A 23,734-nucleotide genomic window follows, 5' to 3' on the forward strand; every position below is an offset into this window, starting at 1 on the left:
AGCGACATTGTCCTACCATGGGGATCAGCCTTGATCCCTAGAGAACACTGCCTGACCACGGGGACCCTCCAGTTCCGTGGACACTGTCCTACCACAAGGGTCTGGCTTCATCCCTGGGGATCCTATCTAGCCCTGGGGACCCTGCCTGACACAGGGGACCTCTCCCACCCCGGGGACCCTGTTCCACCCCTGGGTATCCCGTCCCACCCCAGGGTCCATGTCCCAGCCCGCAGCCATAGTGTTCCCGGGGACTCCCAGACACACGCCCGCGGCGGCGGGGCCGGGCCAGGCTGGGGGGCCGGGCCAGGCGGCGGCGGGGCCGGGGCCAGCGGCTGGGGCATCCCCGCCTCCTCGCTCGCCGGAGCCGCCGGAAACCCGGCACTGCCGCGGCTGCTGCTGCTGCTCCCCGAGAAGTTGGTGAGGAGGCGAGAGCCGCGGGACTCGGCTCGTCTCGGCCCGGATCAGCTCGGCCCGGCTCTGCTTGACCCGGTTCGGCTCGGCCCGGCTCGGCATGCCCGCCCGCCCGGAGCCGAGCGGTGCAGCGGGGCGGCAGCGGCGGCCAAGCCCCTGAGCGGGCGGCGAGGAGCGACCGGCTCTGGCCCGCCATGGAGCAAGTGAGTCCGACAGGGACCGGACGGGACGAGACAGGGAGAGGAGCTCCGGGGCGGGACGGGGCTGTACGGGACACCCGGGACGGGACCCCCGGGGCGGGACGGGACTGTATCGGAGCCCCCGGGGTAGCGCTGGGCTGCATGGGACTCGCAGGACGGGACAGGAGCCCCTCGTTGCCTGCCAGGAATTGGGGCAGAGGACCGCATCGGCCACTCAGGGATTTTCTGGGGGTCTCCGCTGGCACCGGGACATCCCCCGCCCCGCTTCCCTCCGCTCCAGCAGCGGGAGGTGGTGAGAATAGGACAGGGGGCAGAATTGGAGAGGGTCCCGAGAAGCCCCCGTTACCTTCTGCGCAGGAGCTGACAGCAGTGGCTGGGGCAGAGCATCCCCGCAGCTCTCCGGGTTTTAAACTTTCCCAGCAGCTGGGTGAGGCGGAGGGGCGAAGGCTGGCGCTGCCGGAGGACGGGTGCTGGCAGGGCTTGTTAAAGTGCCACGCTTGCTCAGGCCACCTTGTGCTCACTCTTGCTGGGGTGTTGTACTTCCGTGCTGGAGCTGGGCCTCGCTTAGCCTGCGAGCTTGGCCATGTCCACATACCTCCCAGCCTTCCCCAAATCTGTTCCTCCTCCTCCCTCTCTGCCTGGGATGGGTTGAACTCAGAGAAGAGCAGAAGTGCTTCTCCTTTGCATGTAGGTTTTCACATCTAGGGGGTCACACCCCAACAATCCATTCCCTCATGTGGATTTGAGGATTAAGGTGCCACAAATCTGTTAGCAAGTTAAACAGGTCTGTTTCTCCCCTCATCTGGCCATGCAACAATTGCTGCTTCCTTTCCTTAAATGAGGTTTTGCTGCTCAGGCACAAAGAAAGCTCCTGGTAGGTTGGACCACCAGAGGACTTCGGGCTGCAGGACATGTGATGCCAGTAGCTGTGGCTTGTCTCTCTCCCCCTGCTTCCTTATTTCACCTCCCAACATTCTGTGGCAAGAATGAGAGCTTTTTTAAAACAGCAGGGAGACAGCAAAGCAGCCCAAGTTGGTAGCGACTGAGAGCTGTTATTATCCGCCGGCATCCATGAAATTAATCCACAGCAGAGAAACTGCTTCCAGCTGGTGTCCGTGCTTGAAGGGGCTTCGGGATGGCCCCTGGGATTTGGGAGTGAGGAGGGCAGGGCTCTGGCTGCCCCACTGCCTTCCCAGCTCTGTATCCACCAGCCGCTCTTCGTTAATGATAAATTAATCCTCCAGTAATGGAGAGAGAGGGCATCAGATGTAGTCTCCCAAGTTTCACGTGGATCTGAGCAGTTTGTTTCCAGTGAGATGGTTTTGCTCCTGCGGGACAGTGAGAAGTGGAAGTGCTGACAGCCAGGCTGGGAAGATAATGTGGAAAGGGAGAAGAGGTGAGCTCTGGAAGTGCAGGTTGGCTCCTGAGAGGTGTTCGACAGTGCCTCACTGGAGAGGAGTGTGTGATAGAAGAGCTGCTTGCTTTAAATGAAGTTACAGTAGCTGGGTAAGATGCTCCTGTGCACTGTATGTAACTTGTAAAAGCACCACCACGACTTAACTGTTGGGTTTTAAGTTTTTGTTAGAGAACATGAAAAGTATGTGGGTTCATGAGCCCTTAAAATACAGGGGCAGGGGAGAAACATTAAATTAAAAGCCACCTTGTCCCTCTGCTGGGGCATCACTGCTGAGCTGGATGTGAGTGTAAACCAGGCTGGGAGAGTGAAACTTCAGAAATGGCACCATGAGAGAAACTGCAAAAATAGCTTGTATGGATTGGTTTTGGGAGCAATGCCTTTGGCCCGAGCCAGCAATGGGATAACTCACTTGGCTGGTGTCAGTGGTTTTCTTCTCATGGATTTACACCAGCGTCAGGAGTGAATCCAGCCCAAGAACATCCCGGGAAGGGTATCTGAGTGCTTCTTGCAGAAGGAACACCGACATAAAGCTGAATGAACAACAGCAACTCATTGCTTTTTGCCACGCTCAGGTTTTAGTCATGGAACCACAGGCAGAAAGCACAGGATGGACACAAAGCCCTGCTCTGGGTGCCCTTCCCTGGCCAACCTCCCCTCGCCCATACGTGGCAGGGGGTGTGTGAACCAGCCATAAAAATAATCCCCAAAAATGTCAGGTATCATCTCCAAGACCCTTCTTGGTTTCGCAGGAACAAACAGTCAAGTTGCATCATCTGCTTTTTTAGGCCATTAACCTGCAGGTGAGGGATTACATCCCTTGTCTTGTGACGTGGTGTGTGTGGGCGAGGGCAAAGCTGCTGACCCAGAGCCTGGGCAGCTCAGCAGCCCCCAGCACTCGGGATCGCATTGTCACATGTCTTGGAGTGGAGACTGGAGGAGGCACTGGCAGCTCAGGCTCAGGTGACTCCTGCACAGGGCTGGGGACAGAGCCCTTTGCTCATGGCTGCTGTCATCTGCTGAGACCAGCACTCTCCATCTCATCTCATCTTCCCTCTCCTGGGCGGCCGACTCAGCTCAGAGTTGTGGATCCTCTCTGCAGATGCTACTGGATGCTGACAAATTTGCCATGTGATTTCAGAATAAGCCTTTCTAGCAGGGGGGGGAAAAGAGCAAGAAAAATTCATCTGAAAGCAAAAAAAAAACAAACCTGAAAGGAGTTTGAAGTCACTGAAATAAACTCTTATACAGCTACATCCATACTAAACTGTGATGAGGGAGGTTAAAGTCCATGCCCAACTATCTAAAAATGACATCAAAAGGGTGCTCGATCAGGAAACCAGCAGGTCTATATTTGTGCAGCAATTGATGTTTGCTGAAGTCGCAGATCACAACTGAAAACAACTTCCTGGCAACCTAAAAAGTCAAGTTTAAAAAAAAAAACACAACCCCACACAGTCCCCCTCGTTTCCTGGAAAACTTTTTCATGCTCTGTCATCCTGCACTGTGGCCCTTTCAAACGCAGCTCAGCACAACCGAAACAGCTTCTACAAAGGGCAGCAGAGATGTTAGAGGTTTCTGCCTGATTTTCTTTCAGGTGAAACATGGTTTGTTGGAGTTTCTTGTTCCCAGGCTGCACTTGAGCCCACCTGCAAAGCCAAGCCTCTTCCTGACCTTGGGGGATTGGAATAAATGTGGGCGTGGGGGGTATTTTATCGATTTTTTTCTTCTCTTTTATGGGTGCAAGTTCCCTCTTTAGAGTTACAGCTCACCCGAATGGCAGCCGCTCTCCAAGGGTGTGTTCGTTGGGAGTCTGGTGCATGAAAACAGATTTGCTAACAAGGCTCTCCTCTGAATTTTTGGAGCTTGTCTGTACTCCCTCACTCTGTTCTGGCCATGGGAGTGTCCAACTCCTTTCCATACACGTGGGATTTCCTCTTGTTATGAAATACGATGTCTGAGTTCCAGCTACTCCAGTTTGTTTCATTTGGGGTTTTTTCCCTAAAAAAAAATAGATAAGAATGTTTCGTTCAGCATCTAGTGAGGGCTGTTTGGAGATGGTGGGGGCTCTGCCTTTGTCCTGCATCCTCTTTTTGTGGAAATGTCCTGGCTTTCTGCAGTTATTACAGATGGGGACATGGAAGAAACCGAGTCTGGGGGGACAGTGGGGTTCCTGGGAGAAGTCTGGAGGATTTGGGTTGGCCTCTCCTTACAAGTCACAAGGTTGGCAAGGTGTTTGTGTAAGGGGATTTGGCTCAGCAAGGGATTCCCCTTGCTTTGTGCCAGGGAAAGAGGCTTACGGAGGGGTCCATGGGGTGCTGAGAGCAGCAGGGCACTCTGAAGGAGGGGAAAGAGGAATCCTGCCTTTGCAAAGGCTCTTCCCAAGCACTGGAGAGAAGGAAAACTCTCGTGTTTAACCACAGCTGCTAGTGACAGCAGTCACTAACAAGCCTGCCTGCCCCCACTCCCCGTCTTAGGTTTCCTGTCTCCGTGTCGAGAATATTGCTATTGGATATTTCTGGTGGTTTTTTGAAGCAGGGAAGTTATGCATCTCCTGGCTTTTAATGGGCCTGGAAAGCCAGCAGCCTCCCAGTGCAGGATGCTGGGGCTCCCCATGCTGCTGTGGGCAAGAGCAGGCTGTGACCAACAGCAAGGAGCTAAAGGCAGGACAAAAAAACAAAACACCATGCTTGGTGCTGCCTTCTCTGCTGCTCCTTCCCTGCAGAAGCTTGTTGGGAACATTTTAATGTGGATGTGATGAAGTTCTGGCCCTTGTGCCATGGATTTGCCCACGGGAGTTGGCTTGGGGGCAATGACCGAACGTACGTACCTAGAGGAGAAGCCTGCAGAAATGGCCATGGGCCAAAATATGAGCATGGCTACTGCTGCCAGCAGGACCCATCCCACTGAGTTTATCAGAGAGCAAAGCAGAGAGGACGGTGCTCATTTTCCAGAAGCACTTGGTGCAGAGTGAGCAGGGAGTACCTCCAGGGAGAGGGGAGCTGAGTCGCTGGGGAAGCAGAAGAGCAAGGTGGATTTACTGCCATCTCAGTGTCCCCAAGGGTGGACACGATCCATGCTTGCTTCCCAGTCCTGTGGCAGCTCCGGGGTGGGAGCTGATTGAGTTTTCTGCTGGAAGATGCCAGTCTTTCCCCTTGGGAAGTGGTAGGGAGGGACCATGTGTGGTGGATGCTGAGGTCTTCTCTGGGCATGCGTTCTGACAACCTTCATTAAATGGATGGAAAGTGCTTTTGATGTAATTCTTTCTCCCTTCTGTCATTGCAGGATACAAAGGAGGAGGTTTCAGAGAAGCCAAAGTCTGCTCCAACTGCAGAGAAATATGGCTGGATTAAGAAAAGCAGTGGAGGGCTCCTGGGATTGTGGAAGGATCGTTACATCCAGCTACGGAAAACACAGCTTGTGGTCTATGAGGATGAGGTACGGTCACAGCTAAAGGTCTTGCATGAGGGGCAGGATCAGGCCCTTGGTGACACATGTTCCTGTGTTTTTCACTCTTCCCTCTAGCCCATTCCTTTCCAAAGAGCTTCTCCAGTTATCTCTAGGAAGGGTGAATGCTATAAAGCAGAGAGCAGCTGCATTTTAGAGTATATTATATATCATAAATATTTTAGCCAGTAAATATTTTGACAGCACCGTTGCAAAAAGAAAAATAATAAAATGGGGGCAGGACATCCTGTGAGAAGGCAAACAGAGCAAAGCTTTGGGAGGAAGCAGGATATGTGTTCTGTGTTTTTTGGTGTTTAAAGGATAAAACTGGATTGTAGCAGCCTGACTTCCCACCTGCCGCTTGAGGGAACGGCAGGCGACTTTGCAGCTGTTTGGCACCCCTCAAGCAACTCAAATTGTTGCTAGCCAGACTCTTCAGGGGTTTGTTTAGCCAACGATGGATGCAGGGTGAGATTGTGAGTGCTCGCTGTCCTCCTTAAGCAGGGATATGGTCTAGATTTGGCTCATCTTTTCCCTTTGCTTGAGCCAAGACTGAGCGAAGGACCCCTGGGAGCCTTGTCCTGGACTTCCCCAGATAAATTGCAAGCCTCAAGTTCATGGCCTTGTTTAGAGCTGTTTCCAATCAACTGAGAAATAAGAGCCAAGCCAGATCTGTCCTGGATCTTCATGTGAGAAGAATGGAGAGTGCAGGGCTGGTCCTGCTGGACTCTGTCCTAAGTCAGGCCCTTCGTTTCTGGGCTGGAAGGGGCTTCTGCAGGAGCATAGTTTGCCCCCAAAGGGAGAAATGACAGTGCAGAGCACATAAGCAAGAGAGGTTTGAGATTAGGAGTGGGTAAATCTAACCCCTGCTGGTTTATGGTGGCTGAAAGTTGGTGTGTGCATCAGGGTGAAGGAGCTTTCCTCACCTCGTGGTCTGTGGAGGGACCATGTGCCTCTGTGGTGTCTGGCACAAGGAGATCTGGGTGATCCGTGGGCATCAGGATGATACAGAACCAAAGTCATGTAAAGCTGCTTCTGTGCAGTGTGTCAGGGGAAGAAGAATGGGGAAATGTTTCAGCAGCTGCATTGCTGCGGTGGTTTCAGGAACAATGGGGCTGACAAATGAGTTTGCTTCTCTTTTTTAAAAAACATATTGCCTAATAAAGAAGATTTGTCATAAATACTTTAGGTTAAAGGGTACTACCTCCTCCCATAGGCTGAACCCTCCTGCTCTCCCTGAATCCCAAAGTTTTCCGGAGACATTTGTTCTTGGTTTTGCAATGTCACAAAGAGTGCAAGAATAATGAAATGAGAAGTGAATGTCAGGTGAGGAACAGCTTGGAAAGCAGGCAGAGCAGGTGGGGGTTCTTTTACTCAGGGAGGTGCAGCTTGGTCCTGCAAACCAGTGACTCTCAGCAGATCTTCTCAGTGCCCTGGATACCTGTTGACTCCAGCTGAAGCTCCAGGAACTTGCATATTCACAACCTAGAACCATGACGTAGGTTTGTTGGTTTTTTTAAAGGTCATGCCTTTAAAAACAAGATCTATGGAGGCTCTCATTACCACAAGGGAAAATAAGGCTTTTAAAGTAAGATTAATTTTCACAGACATTCAGGAGAAGGAAAAAATCCCAATCATTTAAAGGGTTATTTTATTATCTCAACAAGGAAAATGGCATTTGTAACAACCAGGCATAATGTTTTCTGGTAGCCTGTGTATTGTGGTAGCATCCTGTAATAAATTGTGTCTGTAAGCTACAGTAGCTACAAGATCCCATTATTGTAAATAAGGGATCATGTTAATATCTATAGGCTATTAAACTGGCTTACAGTGAAGTCAAATGTCCTAGGAGGGGAAATTGCTACAAAATTATCTGGTAGCACAATAGGATATCATGTGATTGTGCAGACTTACTACAAGGGAACTAAGGGAAATGGCAATTTTCTGTACTCAGGAGGGGTCCCATTGCCACAGAATTGAGGCAGTTTGTGTTTATTACTGTATTTATCTTCCTTTAAGGGGAGTTAGGGTAGTGTTGCTGTCTGCATTTTACAGCTAGGGGACAGAGTTTTTGAGATGGGAATGGCCTTGCCCGATGTCAAAGAGAGCCTGTGGTGTAGTGTGCTATGGTGGCTTTGATTCCTGGAGCTCCAGCTGCCCTCTTTCCTTTTCCCCACTGAACTTTCTCCACATACCTGCCTTGCTTTGTGGGGCCACAGAGCCAGACACATCATCCCAGACCATCCTCTAGGCCGAAACGTTTCAAAAGGGGATTGTTCAGTGCTTACTGAGTTGGGAATCTAGAAAAAGAAAGGAGATAAAATCTCAGGCAACAGAAGAAGAGGAAATGGTCTCAAGTTGTGCCAGGGGAGGTTTAGATTGGATATTAGAAGAAACTTCTTCACTGAAAGGGTAATTAAACACTGGAACAGGCTGCCCAGGGAGGTGGTTGAATCACCATCCCTGGAGGTGTTCAGAAGACATGTAGATGCAGTACTGAGGAATATGGTTTAGTACTGGACTTGATAGTTAGGTTAATGGTTGGACTCAGTGCTCTTAAAGGTCTTTTCCAGCCAAAATGATTCTGTGATTCTGTGATTCTGTGATTGATGCTGTGAAATCCAAGCTTCCTTCCATATGTATCCAAAGTTAGACTTAAATGGGAGGGAGGTCAGCTGCTAGGTGGGAGGTCAGATTTAGAGGGTGAATATTCCAACTGCTCTGAGCACATCAGATTTGCAGGAACTGGTGACTGGTAAATGGGTGGTACACTGGGTGCTGTTCAGTCCCCTGTGTGTTGGAGCCCTTCACAGAGGTATTAATGTAGCCTTGAGCAGTTGTGTCCTATGCGGGCAGGTGTGTTTATGCAATTGCAGGAGGTTGGCTGCTCTTGTAGCTGAGGTCTGCATGTGCCAAACAAGAGCAGTGGGAACGGCCAACACAAGATGCAGGCAGTAACGTTGCACCGTGTCACCGGGAAGGGCAGTCTGAGCAGAAAACAAATACTGTATCTATTATCATCAGTAGCCATCTCCTGGAATGTGCTCCTGAGCCTGCCCTGGGAGTGTTTTTCCCATATTGCATCTGCTAGTCAGGCCTTGAGTTTGGCTTAAAGCAGAGCCACCTCCCAAAGGCAAATTTCAAATTCATATTGTATTACCTGGAGCAGATGGGGGTGAAAGTCACCCCGCCAGGCTTCGGGTTTCCTTCAGCGGATGTGGAATAAAGGGAGATGGATTTCTTGTTCTCTGCTGTGCCTCCATCTCCAGCACCCCACATCTGTACCCATGTGTAAATGAAGACTCAGTTAAGCAAGATGTCTGTATGATATTACATACTCAAATGTCAGCAAAAGAGGCACTGATACAAATACACGCAGCTCAGATCCGTAAGAACTTCTGAGAAACTTCAGGGAGGGCAGGTTGTGTCCAGGCCCACTCAGAACCAAGCAGGTTATTTTTCTAATGGGGTTTCTTGTCTTACTGTCTCTGCATATTCTTGCCAGAATAAAAATTAATCCTTTACAGAGAGGATCTGAAGTCCTATGCAGAGAGACTACACAGATCAATATCATCACTCCATGGAATAGACAGCATCAGTTTTAGGTTTGGGTTTTTTTTTCCCTAAACAGTGCAGCTAGTGGTTGAAGTTGTTTTGTGGTTGTTTTGGGGTTTTTTTTAAAGTGTATTATTTGACAGGTCAAAAACCTACTAGACAAAGAGTCTTTTAGAGACCAGAGGATCCTCTCAGCATTTAACAGTGGTGCAGTTATTGTCTGTGTTTTGCCCCTGGTAAAGTGATGGCAAAAAGTGATTTATTAAAATGCTTTGAGATCCTCATCTGGAGAAATAAATTATCATTTCAGGCAGTCTAGACATTGTATACACTGTGGGTCATGATCCTTGAATATGTGTCAGTGAAGTGGTCTCTGCTGGCAATTTTACCTTCATATAAATGAACATTTCAGTGGGTCTTTTATCCCAGTTTTTATCAACTTTTCTTTAAAGTAACTGTTTGTCAAGTATGATTCTGCATGTTTAGGTGTTCTGTAATTTTCTTCTTAAGGCCCAAGCTTACAGACACACACAGGTTTAAGTCTGAATGTAGGAGTTTCTGTATCAGGATTTTAAGCATCTTATTGGTTGTCCCTTAGAGCAAGCATAAAAGCAATTTTAAAAAGAAGCCCTAAAATCTGTAGAGGAACAGAGAAAGGTGGCCTGAAGAGAATCCAAATGCAGTGCTGTGGGACAGCTGGGTGAGCTGTATACTGCAGGGAGCTGTGACTACCCAGTGAGGACTCCACCTTTGTGTCATAGGACAATATAAAAGGATTGTAAAGGGACTAAATCTACTGGGAGCTTGTCCAGAAAACATGTCCACGTGTTGGGCCAGGAGTCTGGGAGTGACCTTTTCTCTCTGTGATGCTGAGTATCCTCCAGGTCCCAGGAGGCTTAATGGACCTGGAGACTTGTGGCACAGTCAGGCACTTCAGCCTTTATCTTAGTGGTGCAGGACAAATATAAAGGATCTCTTTGTGACCCAGGTAGGCTGACAGAGAGGGGCTGGCCACTTGCCAAGGGCAAAAAAGAAACAAAAGCCCCATTCTGGTGCTCCCTGAACTCAGATGCTTTTCCTTTGCCCTCAGACATGGAGTTTTTCTTATTTCTCTGTCTGCTTTCTTCCCCACCCTCCCTGAAGAGAATAACTTACTTGAGGAGTTCATGTCTCTGAGATGAAGGAGATGTAGCTGGCCCAGTCAAGCCAGTACCCCTGAGAGACAGGGTCCTGCCTGTCCTTGTCCTCACTATCCTTGGCCAGCCCATAGCCCCCAAAGCCTCCCCAGGGAGCAGAAGGTCATCTGGAAGACCAGAGGCAATGTCACAGCAAAACCACAGCCCCCTGCCCTGCTAAGTCCTTCTCATCCCTGAGCTCTGTGCTTCACTCTTCTCAGGATGGGATCAGGGGGCAGGTTCCTCTTCATGAGGCAGGAAGGCTGGTGTAGACAAGGAGGGTGACATGGAGCTGCTGGGATCTACCGGGGACAGAGCTGCTCTCAAGAGCAGGGAGGGTGGGCAGGAGTCCCCATGCTGGTCTCTGCTCAGTGTCCTGCCAAGCCACCCACGTCCTGAGCCCAGCAAACTTTGGCGTCGGAGCTGGTAACCGCACCGGCAGCGCGGCAGTGCTGGGATGTGGGCGGGCGTCCACCAAAGGCCAGGATGAGATCACCCCTCCCCGAGGCATGTATTCCTGACCTCACCCTTCTCTGTCATTTGTTGGCCACTGAGGGGTTATTATTTCCATCCCTGTCCTTTTGCAGTGACATTGCAATACCAGGATTGCAGCAGGAGCCTTCGAAGGGCTCCATACCGTCAGCAGGATTTTATCTGCTAGGTTTTAGGTCTGGGCAAGATTAATCTCCTCCTCCTAGTAGATGTTTTGCCAGTTCTCTGATCATGTTCACCTAGTCAGTGTTAAATGAAATAAACAGTAATGTCACTAAAATAATAAACCTAAATTAGATCCAGACATTCCTCAGTAGCTCACAACTTGCTCTGCGTACCAGCATCAGCTCTGCTGGGCCCCAATCCCCAGATAGGGTGGTAAAAAATCCTAAACACAGTCTGAGCTCTGCACAGCAACCTAAATGGCAAGTAGTAAAGGGAGGAAATTCCCTGCAGCCCACTTCCCTCTGAACTCTCCATTCTCTGCCTCCAGCCATGGCAGCAGCTTCCTGGCTACGACACATTTCCTCATCCCACACCCCCTCTCAGCTACAGAAATACAAACTGGTCCGTGTCTGAGGAGCTGCCCTGGGAGCAGAGCCCAAGCTGGGGATGGTCACGGGCAGCAGTTTTACTGTCAGATGGTAACAGAGAGGTTCCCGAGGTGTGCTGACTGTAGCACTTCACCAGCAAGAACTGTGCTGTGATTCTGGTTCCTTGTTTGTGTAATACTTAGGAAAAGGGAGCTTTGGTCTCCTCTGGGCTACTGAGACATTAGGAATATTATCTGCCCAGCGTCACGCTGCGATTCCTATTAGGGATGGTGCTCCGCAGCTGAACGGAGCCACGCACCACGTATGGAATTTTAGTTATGTTACTGGGAGGAATGAGCCAAGATCGTGGTCAGCAGTCATCAGTGGAGATGCTCTAGAGAGAAACATTCCCTACTGCAATGCTGGCCCTGACAGCTTTGCTGGCTTTATGGGACTGTATTTCCAGTCCTCAGCATTTTGACAGCTCAGAGCGTGGCTGCAAGAGGAGTATGTCCCAGTCACACATGGCTCCCACTGATCTTGCTGAGGCTTGCCTGCAATCTCCCCTCTGCCCTGGGCTTCCCAGGGGGCTGCTTGGACCATCATGATGACTGTGCTGTCTTCCCTGGGAAAAAGCAGAATAACATCTCCTCTGTCCATTGTGGGGAAGAGATAGTGTTGCCAAGCTACAGAGAAGCTTGGGAAGCACTCTGAGATCATGCCAGGAAGGTTTCTAGAAGTGCATCATGTTATTCCTCCTTCCTATGCCAGGACTGACAGCACATTCTCAGTCTGTGGCTGGGGCAGGATGATGGGCAAAACCTTCCTACCTTCCTTCTGGCTGCAGATCCCTGGATGAGGCCAACAGATAGCACAAGCTGGTGTCACTGTCCACAACATATTATTTGCTTAGCCACTGGGGACCACTAGCCACAAACTGGCCTGTAGCTTAAAGACTAGAGTGTTTTCTTAGTGAGATGCCAGCTGGATTTATGGGGGCTTCTTGTCTGCATGCAGGTTATTTTTAAGGCAGAAGAGCTTTTAGACAGATGCAAGGGGAAGATGTGCAGAGTTTGATGGTATATGATTCATCTCAGTGCCTCCTATTCATAATAATGTTTCATTCCCTTTTTGCAGGATGAACAGAAGTGCATAGAAACAGTGGAACTGGAGAGTTATGACAAGTGCCAGGAGCTGCGTGTGCTACTCAAAAAGAAAAACCGTTTCATTTTAATCCGCTCCCCGGGTAAGAAGGTAGGATTGCCTTTCTCATCACCCTCCAGTCTGCAGACTCCAAAATGAGTTCCCCAGCAGCAGCTCCCAGGGCAGACAAAAGGCTCTGAGGTTTAGCTCTTTGGCAGCTGGGAAAAATGGCCTGTAGCTGTGGTTGGCAGACAGTGCGGAAGGAGGAACGCCACTGTCTTGTAGACTTTCCTCTTGTGGTGGGGAAAGTGTCTTCCTGCCACTCAGCTTTTTCCTCTTGATATTTTTCCTGCCTTATCATTTTCTTTCTGCCAATACTCCCTCATCATTCCCTGGGGTTCCCCCATGTGCTCTGGGCGAGCAAGTGTCCCTGTCTTTGCTGTACATGCTGCCACTTTGCCCAAGCTCCAGTGAAATCAGCGATCCTGATCCATGCACTGAAACATTCCTGGAGCTGGAACTGTTAATCTAAGAACCTCCAGTGCAAAGTCACTTGCAGCCAAAGAGTTCCTAGGAAAAAAGATTTATTTTGCAGAATTCATGAAACTCCACATTTTTAGCTTCCTGTGCAGCATCTGGTTAGACCCAGAACCTGACAACCAGGCTGGTGTTACAGAGAAGCTCTACATCCCCCTGGGCCCTGACTGTGGGCAAGGGCACACTTGCCTATCTTCCTCTCTAAGTTCATCATCACTACACATCCTAGGAAGTTCTGCTGAGTTCCTACTTACATGCTCTGCATTTCAGTATCTTTATGGACTAGGTTGCTTCTGTTGTTGCACTTTGACTTACTTCTAATTTCAATGTGATGTTGTTGGCCTAAGGGTTCTTATTAAATCTCTCCATGCAAATCTGAGAGGTTGTGAGGGACAAAACATACTCATTTCCATAAGAATGTGGACAGGCAAAAACACCAACTTGCCTGCATTCCCCATCTCCATTTTGTTTAAATAAATGGAGATTGTTTAGTCCTTGTTGTCATTGTTGCTTATTCTTTCACTCCAGCCACTTAGTGTTTATTGGTATAATAAGACCCCAGCTGAGTTCAGAGCATCATTGTGCTAAACTTCATTCAAAACAACAAAACAAGGACTGTCCTGCCCCAAAACAGTCCCGTGGACCAGGGTGGGGGTGGAGAGAGAAGGTGGATGATGTTCATTTTACAAGTAGGCACAGTCTGTATTGAAGATAAAAGTGATATTAAGCATTATGCACCAAAGTGATGTTGATGTAACTTGATTAATCAGAAATAATGTCAATTTTAGATGGACAGTGGCTAACCGTGGTGTGTTTTCTAGAGGGTGGCTCAATAACTACAAGTCCAAACCTACTTCCAGGAAGGAGAATAAAAGTCCCTGAACTCAGAGAATAGTAGGAATTACTATTAAGTGTGTTACTTGGAGAGGCAAAGTGTGCCATTGCTGCATGTGCCTCTGCACTGCTGCATCAGTCATCACAGGGGGTGAGACCTGTTCCCAAACCTTTCATTTCTTGCTAGCAGAAAGATATTCCCAAACTCTTCCCCAAAAGGTTAACTTCATCCTTTCGGCATGTTGGCAAGTTTACAGCTCCCCTGTTTTTCAGGCCACTGATTAAATGGAGACCTAGATAGAGGCTACTTTTTATAAGGCTCTTTTGGTGAAAGGAAGGGGTTTTATAAATGAAAAGTTCCTTGTTTGTAGCTCCCCTCCCACCCTCCTTTTGGCTGGGGATCTGGCAAGGGTGTTGACACACAACATACTTTGGCAGATGTTAGAACAGGCTCCAATTAGGAGGCCAATGTACACAACTGTCCTTCTTCTGTTTTGAAATTGCAGCTGTGATGATATATACCAGCTAAACATTTTCCATTTGGGAACCTTGCTACCATCCTCAGTTTAAAATAACCCTGGGAGCTGCCCTGCCAAGCCCTGCCAGGTCTTGCTAGGGTTTTTTTTTGCCACCTCTCCTGAGTGCAATGCTGAGGAATGCAGAGTGCCAGTGAGTTTGTGGGACTTAGGAACAAGCTAGGAAAGGCCACTTCTGTTTCAGTGCACAAACAGGAATTTCCCTCTTGCCTACAGGGAGCCCATTTTAGCTGTAGGGGAATCCCAGTTTAAATCTTGGATGGGATACTCTTGAAGAGCAGAGAAGAATCAGTCAAACTACTCTGCAGCTAAAGCTGCATCCAAATAAGTTGCCTTGCTAAACACTGGTCTTTGATGGATGTGCCCCAGATTCTGCTTGCCCTGTACGTAAGGATGACATTTTTGGTAAACTGTGACAATATGAGCATGTCACAGGTTTGCCCTGGTGTGGAACTGAAACAAAGTGCTGCCCCTGGAGCTTTGATTCTTCGGCAAAGGAAGCTGGAAGTGTGCAAAAGACCCCTTCTGCTTAGAAATCTCAAATGCTTCATTCCACCCATAGCAAATGAAAACTTTCAGATGCAGAGAGCTGAGATTTTAAAAAGGGCAGCAGCCTTGGCCTGGGGTCTTTAAAATGTACTGACAATGCAAAAAGCAGTGCAAATGATGCCTGGTGTAAACTGCCTAGAGACAACAGAGATTGGCACGAGTCTGGTATTCAACAGGTCTGAAAGCCATCAGCTGCAGGGAAGTCTTAAGAATGGGAAGAAAGAGGCTGGTAGTAAGGGAAAGAGTCCACCAGCAAGCACAGCAGCTTCCCACACATTCTTTCCTACCATGGCCAGGCACAAACTCCACACCTGCAGTCAGGGGTGGAAATTTCCATCGCTTATTTTTCCCTTAGTTGCCTTTGGAGGTACCTGCAGCTGCCTACAGGAGGGGCCCAGCCTGGAAGCTGCAGTAAATGGCCGAGAGGCACAGAGGGGTCTGCTCCTGGGGTTTCCCGGGTTGGCAGGGATGCTGCGTTACTCCCAGGGATGAGGTAGCTCTTGGTTCGGCTGCAGAAAGCTAACAGAATCCCCTAAGTGACAGTCCCTGGGCTTCCACTTTTCCCTCCATGATCTAACCTGACAAAGTTATGCATAAGAAGGCAGGAGATGACCTCATGTCTGGCAGATAGACTCTGGTGCACTCCTAGTTTTAAGCTGTTACCGACCCGGCTCTGCTCTGGCTTTGCTGGAGGTGACCATCCCGTACCAAAAGTCAGCAAAAAGGATAACTTTCCCACACCTAAACCTGCAGTGCACAAGCAGCTAACAGTCCAGTTTAGCCCAATCCCACTGAACCGGAGCCAACACTGGATTTTGCACTGAAACAGCTGAGGAGCAGATACAGGTTTCTGTCACCCACCTCTGCTGCAGATCAGCAGCATCCAGCAGAATTGCTCAGCCAAGAGCTAGTGCTGATAAATGTCTTAAACTGCAGCTATCCACTGCTCCAGAGCTTGTCTGTTAAATCATTTAGTGCAGGTGCAACAGACTGACCCTGAGAACACTTCTCTTTCCTGGAAAGCAGGGTCAGCACAGCCATGAGACTGTCATTGTTTGAAGAGACTGATGTCTCTGAGAAGCCATGGAGGAATCGGGGACACTGTGCTTGCTGCCATCAGGGACAGTGACCCATGTGTGAGCCTCTTGCTGCATGACATCCAGCCAGTGATTCAGCAGGAGCTGCCTGGTCGTGCTGTGCTCTCAATTAACTGACAGTAAATGGCATGGTCTGTGTTCCTGGCTTACAATGGTCACTATCACATTAGTTTTAGCCATGACAGCTTTTCCTGGCACACCAGCCTGTTGTCTGTGGCATGACTCAGTCTCAGCTGGCTTAGCGAGAAGGAGAGCAAACATGTTACCCTGCCTGCTGTCCTCTTAGATTTGGTGTTACTGACTCTCTACCTTCAGATTTCTGCTGGAGAACAGACCCTGCTTAGAGTTTTGTGGGGAGTATCCATCTTGAAGTGCATCCTCTGAGACTGGTGAATACTCAAATGAGTGAAAATACATACAAGATAAATTAATTTGTTCCTTGTCTGTAGAAGACCTGGGGGTCTCAGAGTAGTGTACAGAGCCCTAGGGGCAGGCAGGACTGTGACCCCCTCCTCCAGCTCCTTCCTGCCTCTTCTTTGCAGCCATCTACTTTATAGAGAGCATCCACCCTGCTCTGGGTTGGCCTCCTCTCCCCAGTACTGTGGCTTAGGACCTGAGCCACAGAAGGATGCAGCCAGACAAGGGACTGAAGGGCAACAAAGAGACTCTGGCTGGCAGCATCCCCAGTGCCAGCCCCAGAGGCATGACCCCTCCTTGGTGTCTGTGGACATTGCTCTAAAACGGATTAAAAAGTTTTCCAAGATAACGGGGTGTACTGGGAGGAACCTGCCGTGAGCCTGGGGCTGCCCCTGTGTCAACAGCCCCAGGAACCTGTGCCAGCAGGGAGCAGGGCTGCAGTGGCATGAGTTGGGCCCACGCAGAGTGCTGCTTGCCCTCCCTCGCCCAGCCCACTGGGAAACACGAGGGCTCTTTCTGCTGATGCCTCGAGAGCATCTTCCCGGGAGCCCTTTCCCCCACCGTCGGTGGCGGCGGCGGAGAGGCAGCATTTGGCTGTGCGGGGGAGGGCTGCGTGCCGGGGGGACAGCTCCGCTTCTCCTTTGTGACAAACCACCCCCCCGGGCCCTCGCTCTGCCCCTGCTGCAGGGGTCCTGACACCAGCGCTTAGTCACAGGCTCAGCTCCGGGAGGACAGAGGCCGTTGTTGAGAATGAGGCACAGAAAGTGGCACTGGAAGAGGAAGCTTGCAGCGAGGCAGGAATCCTTCCCTTGAACAACCAGTACGGAGATTTCTAAACCCCGGAGCAGGCTGCCAGGTCTTTACCAGGCAGTGCAGCAGCTCAGCTGCTCACAAGCAGAGCTTTCTCATAAGCTTTTTTAATCACCAAGCTTTGGGGTAAAATCGTTTCCAAACAAAAAAAGTTTTTAAGTACTCACAAAACCAGGCCTGCTTGGACGAAAAATCTGGCTGTCGCTTTGTTTTGGAGCCTGGTTAGTGTGGCTCTTCTGCACTCCAGACAAAGGGCTCTTTTTGCAGCAGGCTGTGGGTCAGGCCCTAACCTCTCTCCTCAGAGCCCTCTGGTCCTGTCACCTTATGTGCAAACTAATCAAATAAATACTCTTTCCCCAGATTGCTTCTTAACTCCCTGCTTGCCATGCTGGTTGTGAGGGTCTGGTACTGCTGACATAAAATCATGGCACTGAAGCAAGGAATAAATGCAGAAGGGAAGGACATTCAGTTTCTAGCTAAACAGCAGGAATGGGTGCAAGGAGATCAGGTTTTAGTTCTGTGGAATTTCTGATGGCACCTTCTGAAGTTGCTGAGACCCAAAACAGTTGCTGCTTTGTTGTGCCATGAACAAAACAGGGAGCTGCTAAGAGCATTCAACTGACACCATTAGCTTTGTCACCCTCATTTGCTATAGTCACTCTCTTATATAGACATTGTTGTGATTTCAGAATCTGGAGCCTCATTTACAAAAAGGCTGGGACTACAACTGCTCTTGAAGGCAGTGGGAAGGTGCAGGATAACTGTAGGATGCTAAATACCCAAAGTAACTATTCTAAATGAGACTCCACCTGTAAGAGGTAGATTATTTTAATTGCTCTGAAAAGTAATTTGTGAAGCCCCTAGATATTGTACTGATAAGCAGCAAAGAAAAGATTGCCAGGGTAATCAGTAATTCTGTTTTCAGGGCAGGGCTTGTGCAGAGTGCAATCAATAAGATGTATTGACCCAGGAGGATAAAACACCCTGGGATAGCTCAGTAAGAAGTGCTACCCCTGTCATTAGGTGCTAGGAGGAACATGCACAGCAGGCTGAGTTAGGACTGCCCTGGCAATGTTGGCATTGTCTAATTTTTAAGCAGTTGATTTTGCAACTTTGGTGATGTTCTTTAGCACTAGAGCATGTGTGCCTGTGGGGTGTGGATTTGGGTACTGCATGGAGCTGTTTGTACTCAAGCTGGTCTGCTACAGAGCCACCTATCACATGAAGATGGTATTTCTGTCACCTGAAGTATGGGGCAAAAGCTGGGGCAAAGCTACATAATACTGGTGAGGCACTCAGAGAATGCAGCAGTGAAATAATTCACACTCTACCTGTTGTTCCTGCTGTGGTCAATAAGGGATTCAAAGCACTGAGCACAGCTGTGGGATTGCCATGCAGGAAGGGGAGAGCTGACTGAAGGGAGGACAGGCCATACAATCACCCATCACTCCCTTCTTACTTGTGTTCTGTGCTTCTTGCCAGCTCCTTCTTGCATGGCTGACTCTTCCCTTCTTAGGACAGCTGTTCAAACCCCAGAAAGTGCATGTCTGTAGTGTTCACTGCTGTATTTCTGTGTTTGCAAACTGAAAAAATATGGTGAATATTTTCATTTATGTTGCCCTTATGCCTCATCACGTCCAGCTGAATTGGTGTTGCTGCAGCCAAGGTCAGAGAATTCCTGTATCAGTTCCGCTCTGCAGAGCCTCAGGAAGAGGGAAGCAGGCAGAGCCCGCTGCCACAGCCTTCCCATTGCTTGCAGCCTTTGGGGGAAGTTGGACTGAAACACTTTATTGCATCTGAAACAGCATAAAATGACTTGGACTTTCAGTCTGACTCCCTATCCACAGTCTGACCATTGACCAGTCTCTCTACAACTCACTGCTGCTCTGAGAGCTATTCTTAGTGTTTTGCAGAGGGAAGAAACTCACTTTCTTATTACTTTAGTTACTGGTTGCAAAAATAGAACTACAGCAACAAGTTGTTCAGCATAACAAAATCCTGTTCGTGGGAGCTATGAAGTGAAGTACTTGCCAAAGTGCAAAGGAATCTGTAGTTTAAACACAGGCTGGAACTGGATGTTATGTAGAGACTGAAGTGACAGAGAGCAGAGTTACCTCTGTTCCTGAGGAATGCTTCAGCAGAAATTGTCTCTCTGCTCTTGCAGGTTCATGATATCAAATTTCAAGCTCCAACTTTGGAAGAGAAGGAATCGTGGATAAAAGCTCTTAATGAAGGGATCAATAGAGGCAAAAACAAAGTATTTGATGAGGTAAGAGCAACAGTTTTCAAACTCCTACATGTCTGAGTTCTCATCCACTGCTTTTTTAGCTAAAAGGAGAACTTGCCTTTGCCCCCATTCTGCCTGTCCTTCATGCATGCCAGCCATGCTCAAGGGAAAGAGAAAGATGGTATCCACGGCAAACCAGGTCACACCCCCACAGTCTGGGAGCTTTTAGCCACATTGCTTCCCAGCCCAAGAAGGCAGAACATGTAGAGAGCCATTTGCACCATCCTACATTTTGCTGTTTTTCCCTTTCTTCTGGCTGGGGTAGATGCAGGGAGGCAGGGGCAGCTGGCTGAGGAGACAGTGTGCTGGAGGGATGGTCTGTGCTAAGAGCTAACACCTCACCCAGAGGCCCACAGGACCTAGGAGCTCACCAAAGTCAGTGTGTGAGGGTCTGGTGGCTTCAGTGGGCTTGGGATTGGCAAATGCAGGAGTGTTCCCTTCTCCCAGTGGAACTGGCTGGGGCAGAGAAGCAGCAGAAGTGCTGAGTTGTGTAGAGCTGGGGCTGCTCCTGTCTTCCCCATGCTGTCATGATCCTCTACCAAGCAGCCTGGAAATGGAGGTACTTGGGTAGGACAGAGCCCAGTCATCAAGACTGGAAAAATCTCCAGTGACTCAGTCCACCAGCTATTCTGCCTGCAGTCAGGAGAGAAGTCTGGTGGGAAGTTACTCCATGGCCCTGGCCAAACCTGCCTGCTTCTCAACTGGCCTCAGCACACCTACCCTCCCAAATTCTCCAAGGATAAAAACTGTTCATCCTAGAGCCTGACTAACCTTGCCCTGCTCCCTGATAGCTTGTAAACCAGCCCTGAACTAAACCAACAGAACGGTAGCTATTCTGCAGTTGTTTCAGTAACTGAAAGGAAGTGCACAAAACCACCACCTCAGGAATGATTCAAGAAGAAATGGGCAAGGTGACAGGGGGACAAAGCAATTGGCAAGATCAGTTTAGCAAAGGAAACCAAAGCAATGAGTACAAGTTTTGAGAAAAGCACTAAGCACTGCAGATACAGTGCTAGAGATGGGAACTCTGTGAGCCTGGGCTTTGCTTGTATTCCACAGAGGGCAAAGGCAGGAGGAGAGGCTGGAAAATGCTCCTTTTTGGCCAGGGAAAATGGCAGTTAGGGTCAGGGGTTTGCTGGTAGTGGGGTTTAGTGGTTCCTCAGGCCCTTGGACCAGGTGGGAAGCAGCCCAGGGAATTAAACAGACTAGCTGGGACCAGCAGCAGCCAGGGAGGACAAATCCCAGCAGCAGGGAGCTCAGCAGCCAGGTCTGCTCTCGTGTTTCAGGTGGTGGGAGGTGTGATGTCCTGCAATGCAATCCTGCTCAGAGTCAGGAGGTACTCCATGGCTCTCTGCTGGGCACTGGACTCTGCACACACCCTCAGCAGCACAGGAGGTGGGGTCTCAGGTCCACCCCCTGCCCCATGGCCTAGGGTTGTCCTCCTTACAAGGACCTGGCTTCAGAGGGAGCCAGCCTCCAATGCTCATTCAGTCCAGCAAAGATCACACCTCAGGTTTGAAGTATTTCCACACAGGCCAGGCACAAGCTAACAAGTCAAGCCCTCAGCTGGCCTGGTTTAGCTGTTCTCTGCTGAAAGAGCTGTAAAACCACTCTGCCATATCGGTCAGGTATTGGGACACATTTTTCCCTTTAAATCCCTGTATCACCCTCACCAGTTTTCCTGTTGCACAAACTAGTGGCCAGCAAACCCAAGGACAAGCTGATGTTAATCCATCCCCAGTCACTGGTGCTGCCCCTCTGTGTGGAGCAGACTCAGCCATCGCAGCACGGACAAATATCTGCCAGGAGACAGAGATCTCCCTCCCCACGTGTGGGAGGCAGTGGATTTCTCATCTGACTCCAGGAAATAAATGTGTTAATTCAGCTAGAGTTGCAATTAATCCAGGTCACTGCTCACACCTTCTCTTCAGCATGGTGCGGTCACGAGAGCTGTAGGAGGGCAGGTCTGTGACGAGGTGCTGGTGATACAGTTCACAGTCAGGTCAGGGTTATTAATGAGCTTTCACCTCCAAGATGGCAACAGCCATTTGGGTGCTGTGCTCTGCCACATGCAGGAGCTGCTCCAAGCCCACACTGCAGCCAAGACAACACTGCCTTGTGTCCTTCTTTCCCTGCCCTTGAGGTGGAGGGAGGGTTAGCCATCACAAACCTCTGAAGGTTGGATGCTTTGCTTTGGAGATAGATAAACACAGCTCAGTATAGGAAAGAGACCTTAAGTAATCGTCACATAGGGGCAGGGCTTTGCATGCAGGCTGGAGCTGAGGTCTGAGGCAAAGACTGAAGTCCTGAAATATTGAAAACCCTCCTGGATCCAAATGCTCCATCTCCTCATGTGTGAGTGAGAACTTTAGAGGTGTATCTTGAGAAATGAATGACTCTCTTCCTTTTTTCTTTCCCTCCTCCCTTTCAAAGGTGAAAGTAGACGAGAGCCTTTCCTTGGACCATGTAACTCGGGACAGAGTGAAAATGACCCACGGACGCAGGCCACCCACAAGAAATCACCTAAAGGAGGTAGGTGCACCCACCCTGGGGTGGGCCATCTCCCCAGCTGGCATCACTGAGAGCCGATCCTTCCACTGAGGCACAAAACACCAGGGAAAACCCCAGGGGAAACAGCCCAGATGATGTCAACAACGGAAACAGCTTCCTCCAGGAAAGGCTGCTCCAGCACCTCTCCAAGGAAGCTCCAGGTTCCCATAGATCTGTAGATGCTGTAACACATTCTGATATATTTAGCTTTCCATAACTCATGAGCTGCTTCACCATCTGGTGAGAGCCATTATAGTTTCACTTTAATCAGACGAGACTAAAGCTCCTATATTTATTTTCTAAGAAGTGATAATTTTGTAGCCACAGTGGTCTAAAGGTAGAACTGCATGGTCTGTGGGGAGAAGCTGTATTTTTTATTAAGCTAACTGGAAAAAGCAGACAAGCTTTCAAGCTTACAAGCCCTTCCTTAGGTCTGAAACAGAATACATTATTCTCCCAGGCAGTTTTATGGACTAGCCTGCCTACTCTTAACTGATTTTTGGGATCTGTCACTTTAAAAAAAAAAAGGGAAGATAAACCACCACAAAATAAACCTGCAGTTCATTTCCATGAGAGAGGTTCTTACTAATGTTTGATTACTGTGATTTATGAAAAAGTTGCCACAGACAGATTGATATTTTAGCAGAGCATTAATCTCAACCAAGGAAGGTTTTTATATCAGACCGTCTTTCTTCAAACTTCCAAGACTCTGACTTATGTGTCTGCACAGCAATCAGATGATTCTGTGCAGGAAATGAGATGCCCTGAGACTTTTTACTTTGCATAGAAATGGAGGAAGAGTGTCTCTTCTAGAGAAATGCATGGGAATGAATCATAGATTCCCATCCACTCCTCCAGAAACTGCAGGAAAAAACATGACAAAAGTCACAGCAGCAATGAAGTGTGGATTCTCTGTTGCCTAATATGAGTTCAGGAAGGTAAGAAGCCCTTTCCTAGGCACTAGGAAGATCTCTCTCCTCTACTCAGTTCAGTAAATTCACAAGATAATTCTGAGATTAATCCCTGTAAGACCTCTCACCTTCAGCCAAATTCAGGAGAAACTGGCTTACAAATTCAGAAGCAGGAATGAGGGGAAAGGGAGGGGATGGAGCCTGCAGAAGGATGTGTATCACGGCTGCTGGCTGCAGAATCATGAAGGAAATGAGATGAATGATGATTTTCAGTGTCAGGCCAGGAGAGGACAGGTCAGGGCCAAGCTGCCAGGATGCAGCTTGTCTCCATGTCTCCAAGGGGCTGGAAAGGCAAGGAGAGACTTTAACTAAACTCCCTGCACTGCAGGAGCCTGGCTACAGTTAAGCCTTCGTGTGTTTTTTAGGCTCCCTCAGACAGGAACTGTCACTGTGTTTCTCTGTCTGGGGCACTGAGCTTACACACTGCAATGTCTTCACTAATTCCATCCTTTTTAGGAAACCCTCATAATAGAGTCATTTGCACACAGCCCGTGGTTTGAAGGAGGTTTAACCAGCTGAGGCTCAGCCCTGGTGACACAGAGTAACAGAGCACTGGAACAGGCTGTCCAGAGAGGTTGTGGAGTCTCTTTCTCTGGAGACATTCAAAACCTATCTGGATATGTTCCTGTATGATCTGCTGTAGGTGATCCTGCTCTAGCAGGAGGGTTGGACTAGATCAGAGGTGCCTTCCATCCCCAATGACTCTGACCCTGTGAGACAGGGAGGCCATCAGGTCGGAGGAAGCAAGCAGAAGGAAGGGTATTACAATAGTATCC

The 23,734-nt window shown here is 49.2% G+C and overlaps 1 protein-coding gene across 1 annotated transcript in view; it reads left to right on the forward strand.

Moving 5' to 3' along the window:
- The first annotated feature begins 382 nt into the window (after nucleotides 1-382).
- Nucleotides 383-23,734, forward strand: part of PLEKHO2 (pleckstrin homology domain containing O2) — a 28,894-nt gene continuing 5,542 nt past the window's right edge. Inside the window, exons 1-5 of the mRNA XM_051628590.1 lie at nucleotides 383-614; nucleotides 5,311-5,463; nucleotides 12,365-12,481; nucleotides 19,315-19,419; nucleotides 21,871-21,969. Of these exons, the coding sequence (XP_051484550.1) occupies nucleotides 606-614; nucleotides 5,311-5,463; nucleotides 12,365-12,481; nucleotides 19,315-19,419; nucleotides 21,871-21,969 (483 nt within the window). The 5' untranslated portion in view covers nucleotides 383-605. The remainder of the gene's footprint in view (nucleotides 615-5,310; nucleotides 5,464-12,364; nucleotides 12,482-19,314; nucleotides 19,420-21,870; nucleotides 21,970-23,734) is intronic.

This window comes from Apus apus, chromosome 10, assembly GCF_020740795.1.
Source record: "Apus apus isolate bApuApu2 chromosome 10, bApuApu2.pri.cur, whole genome shotgun sequence".
NCBI lineage: Eukaryota > Metazoa > Chordata > Aves > Apodiformes > Apodidae > Apus > Apus apus.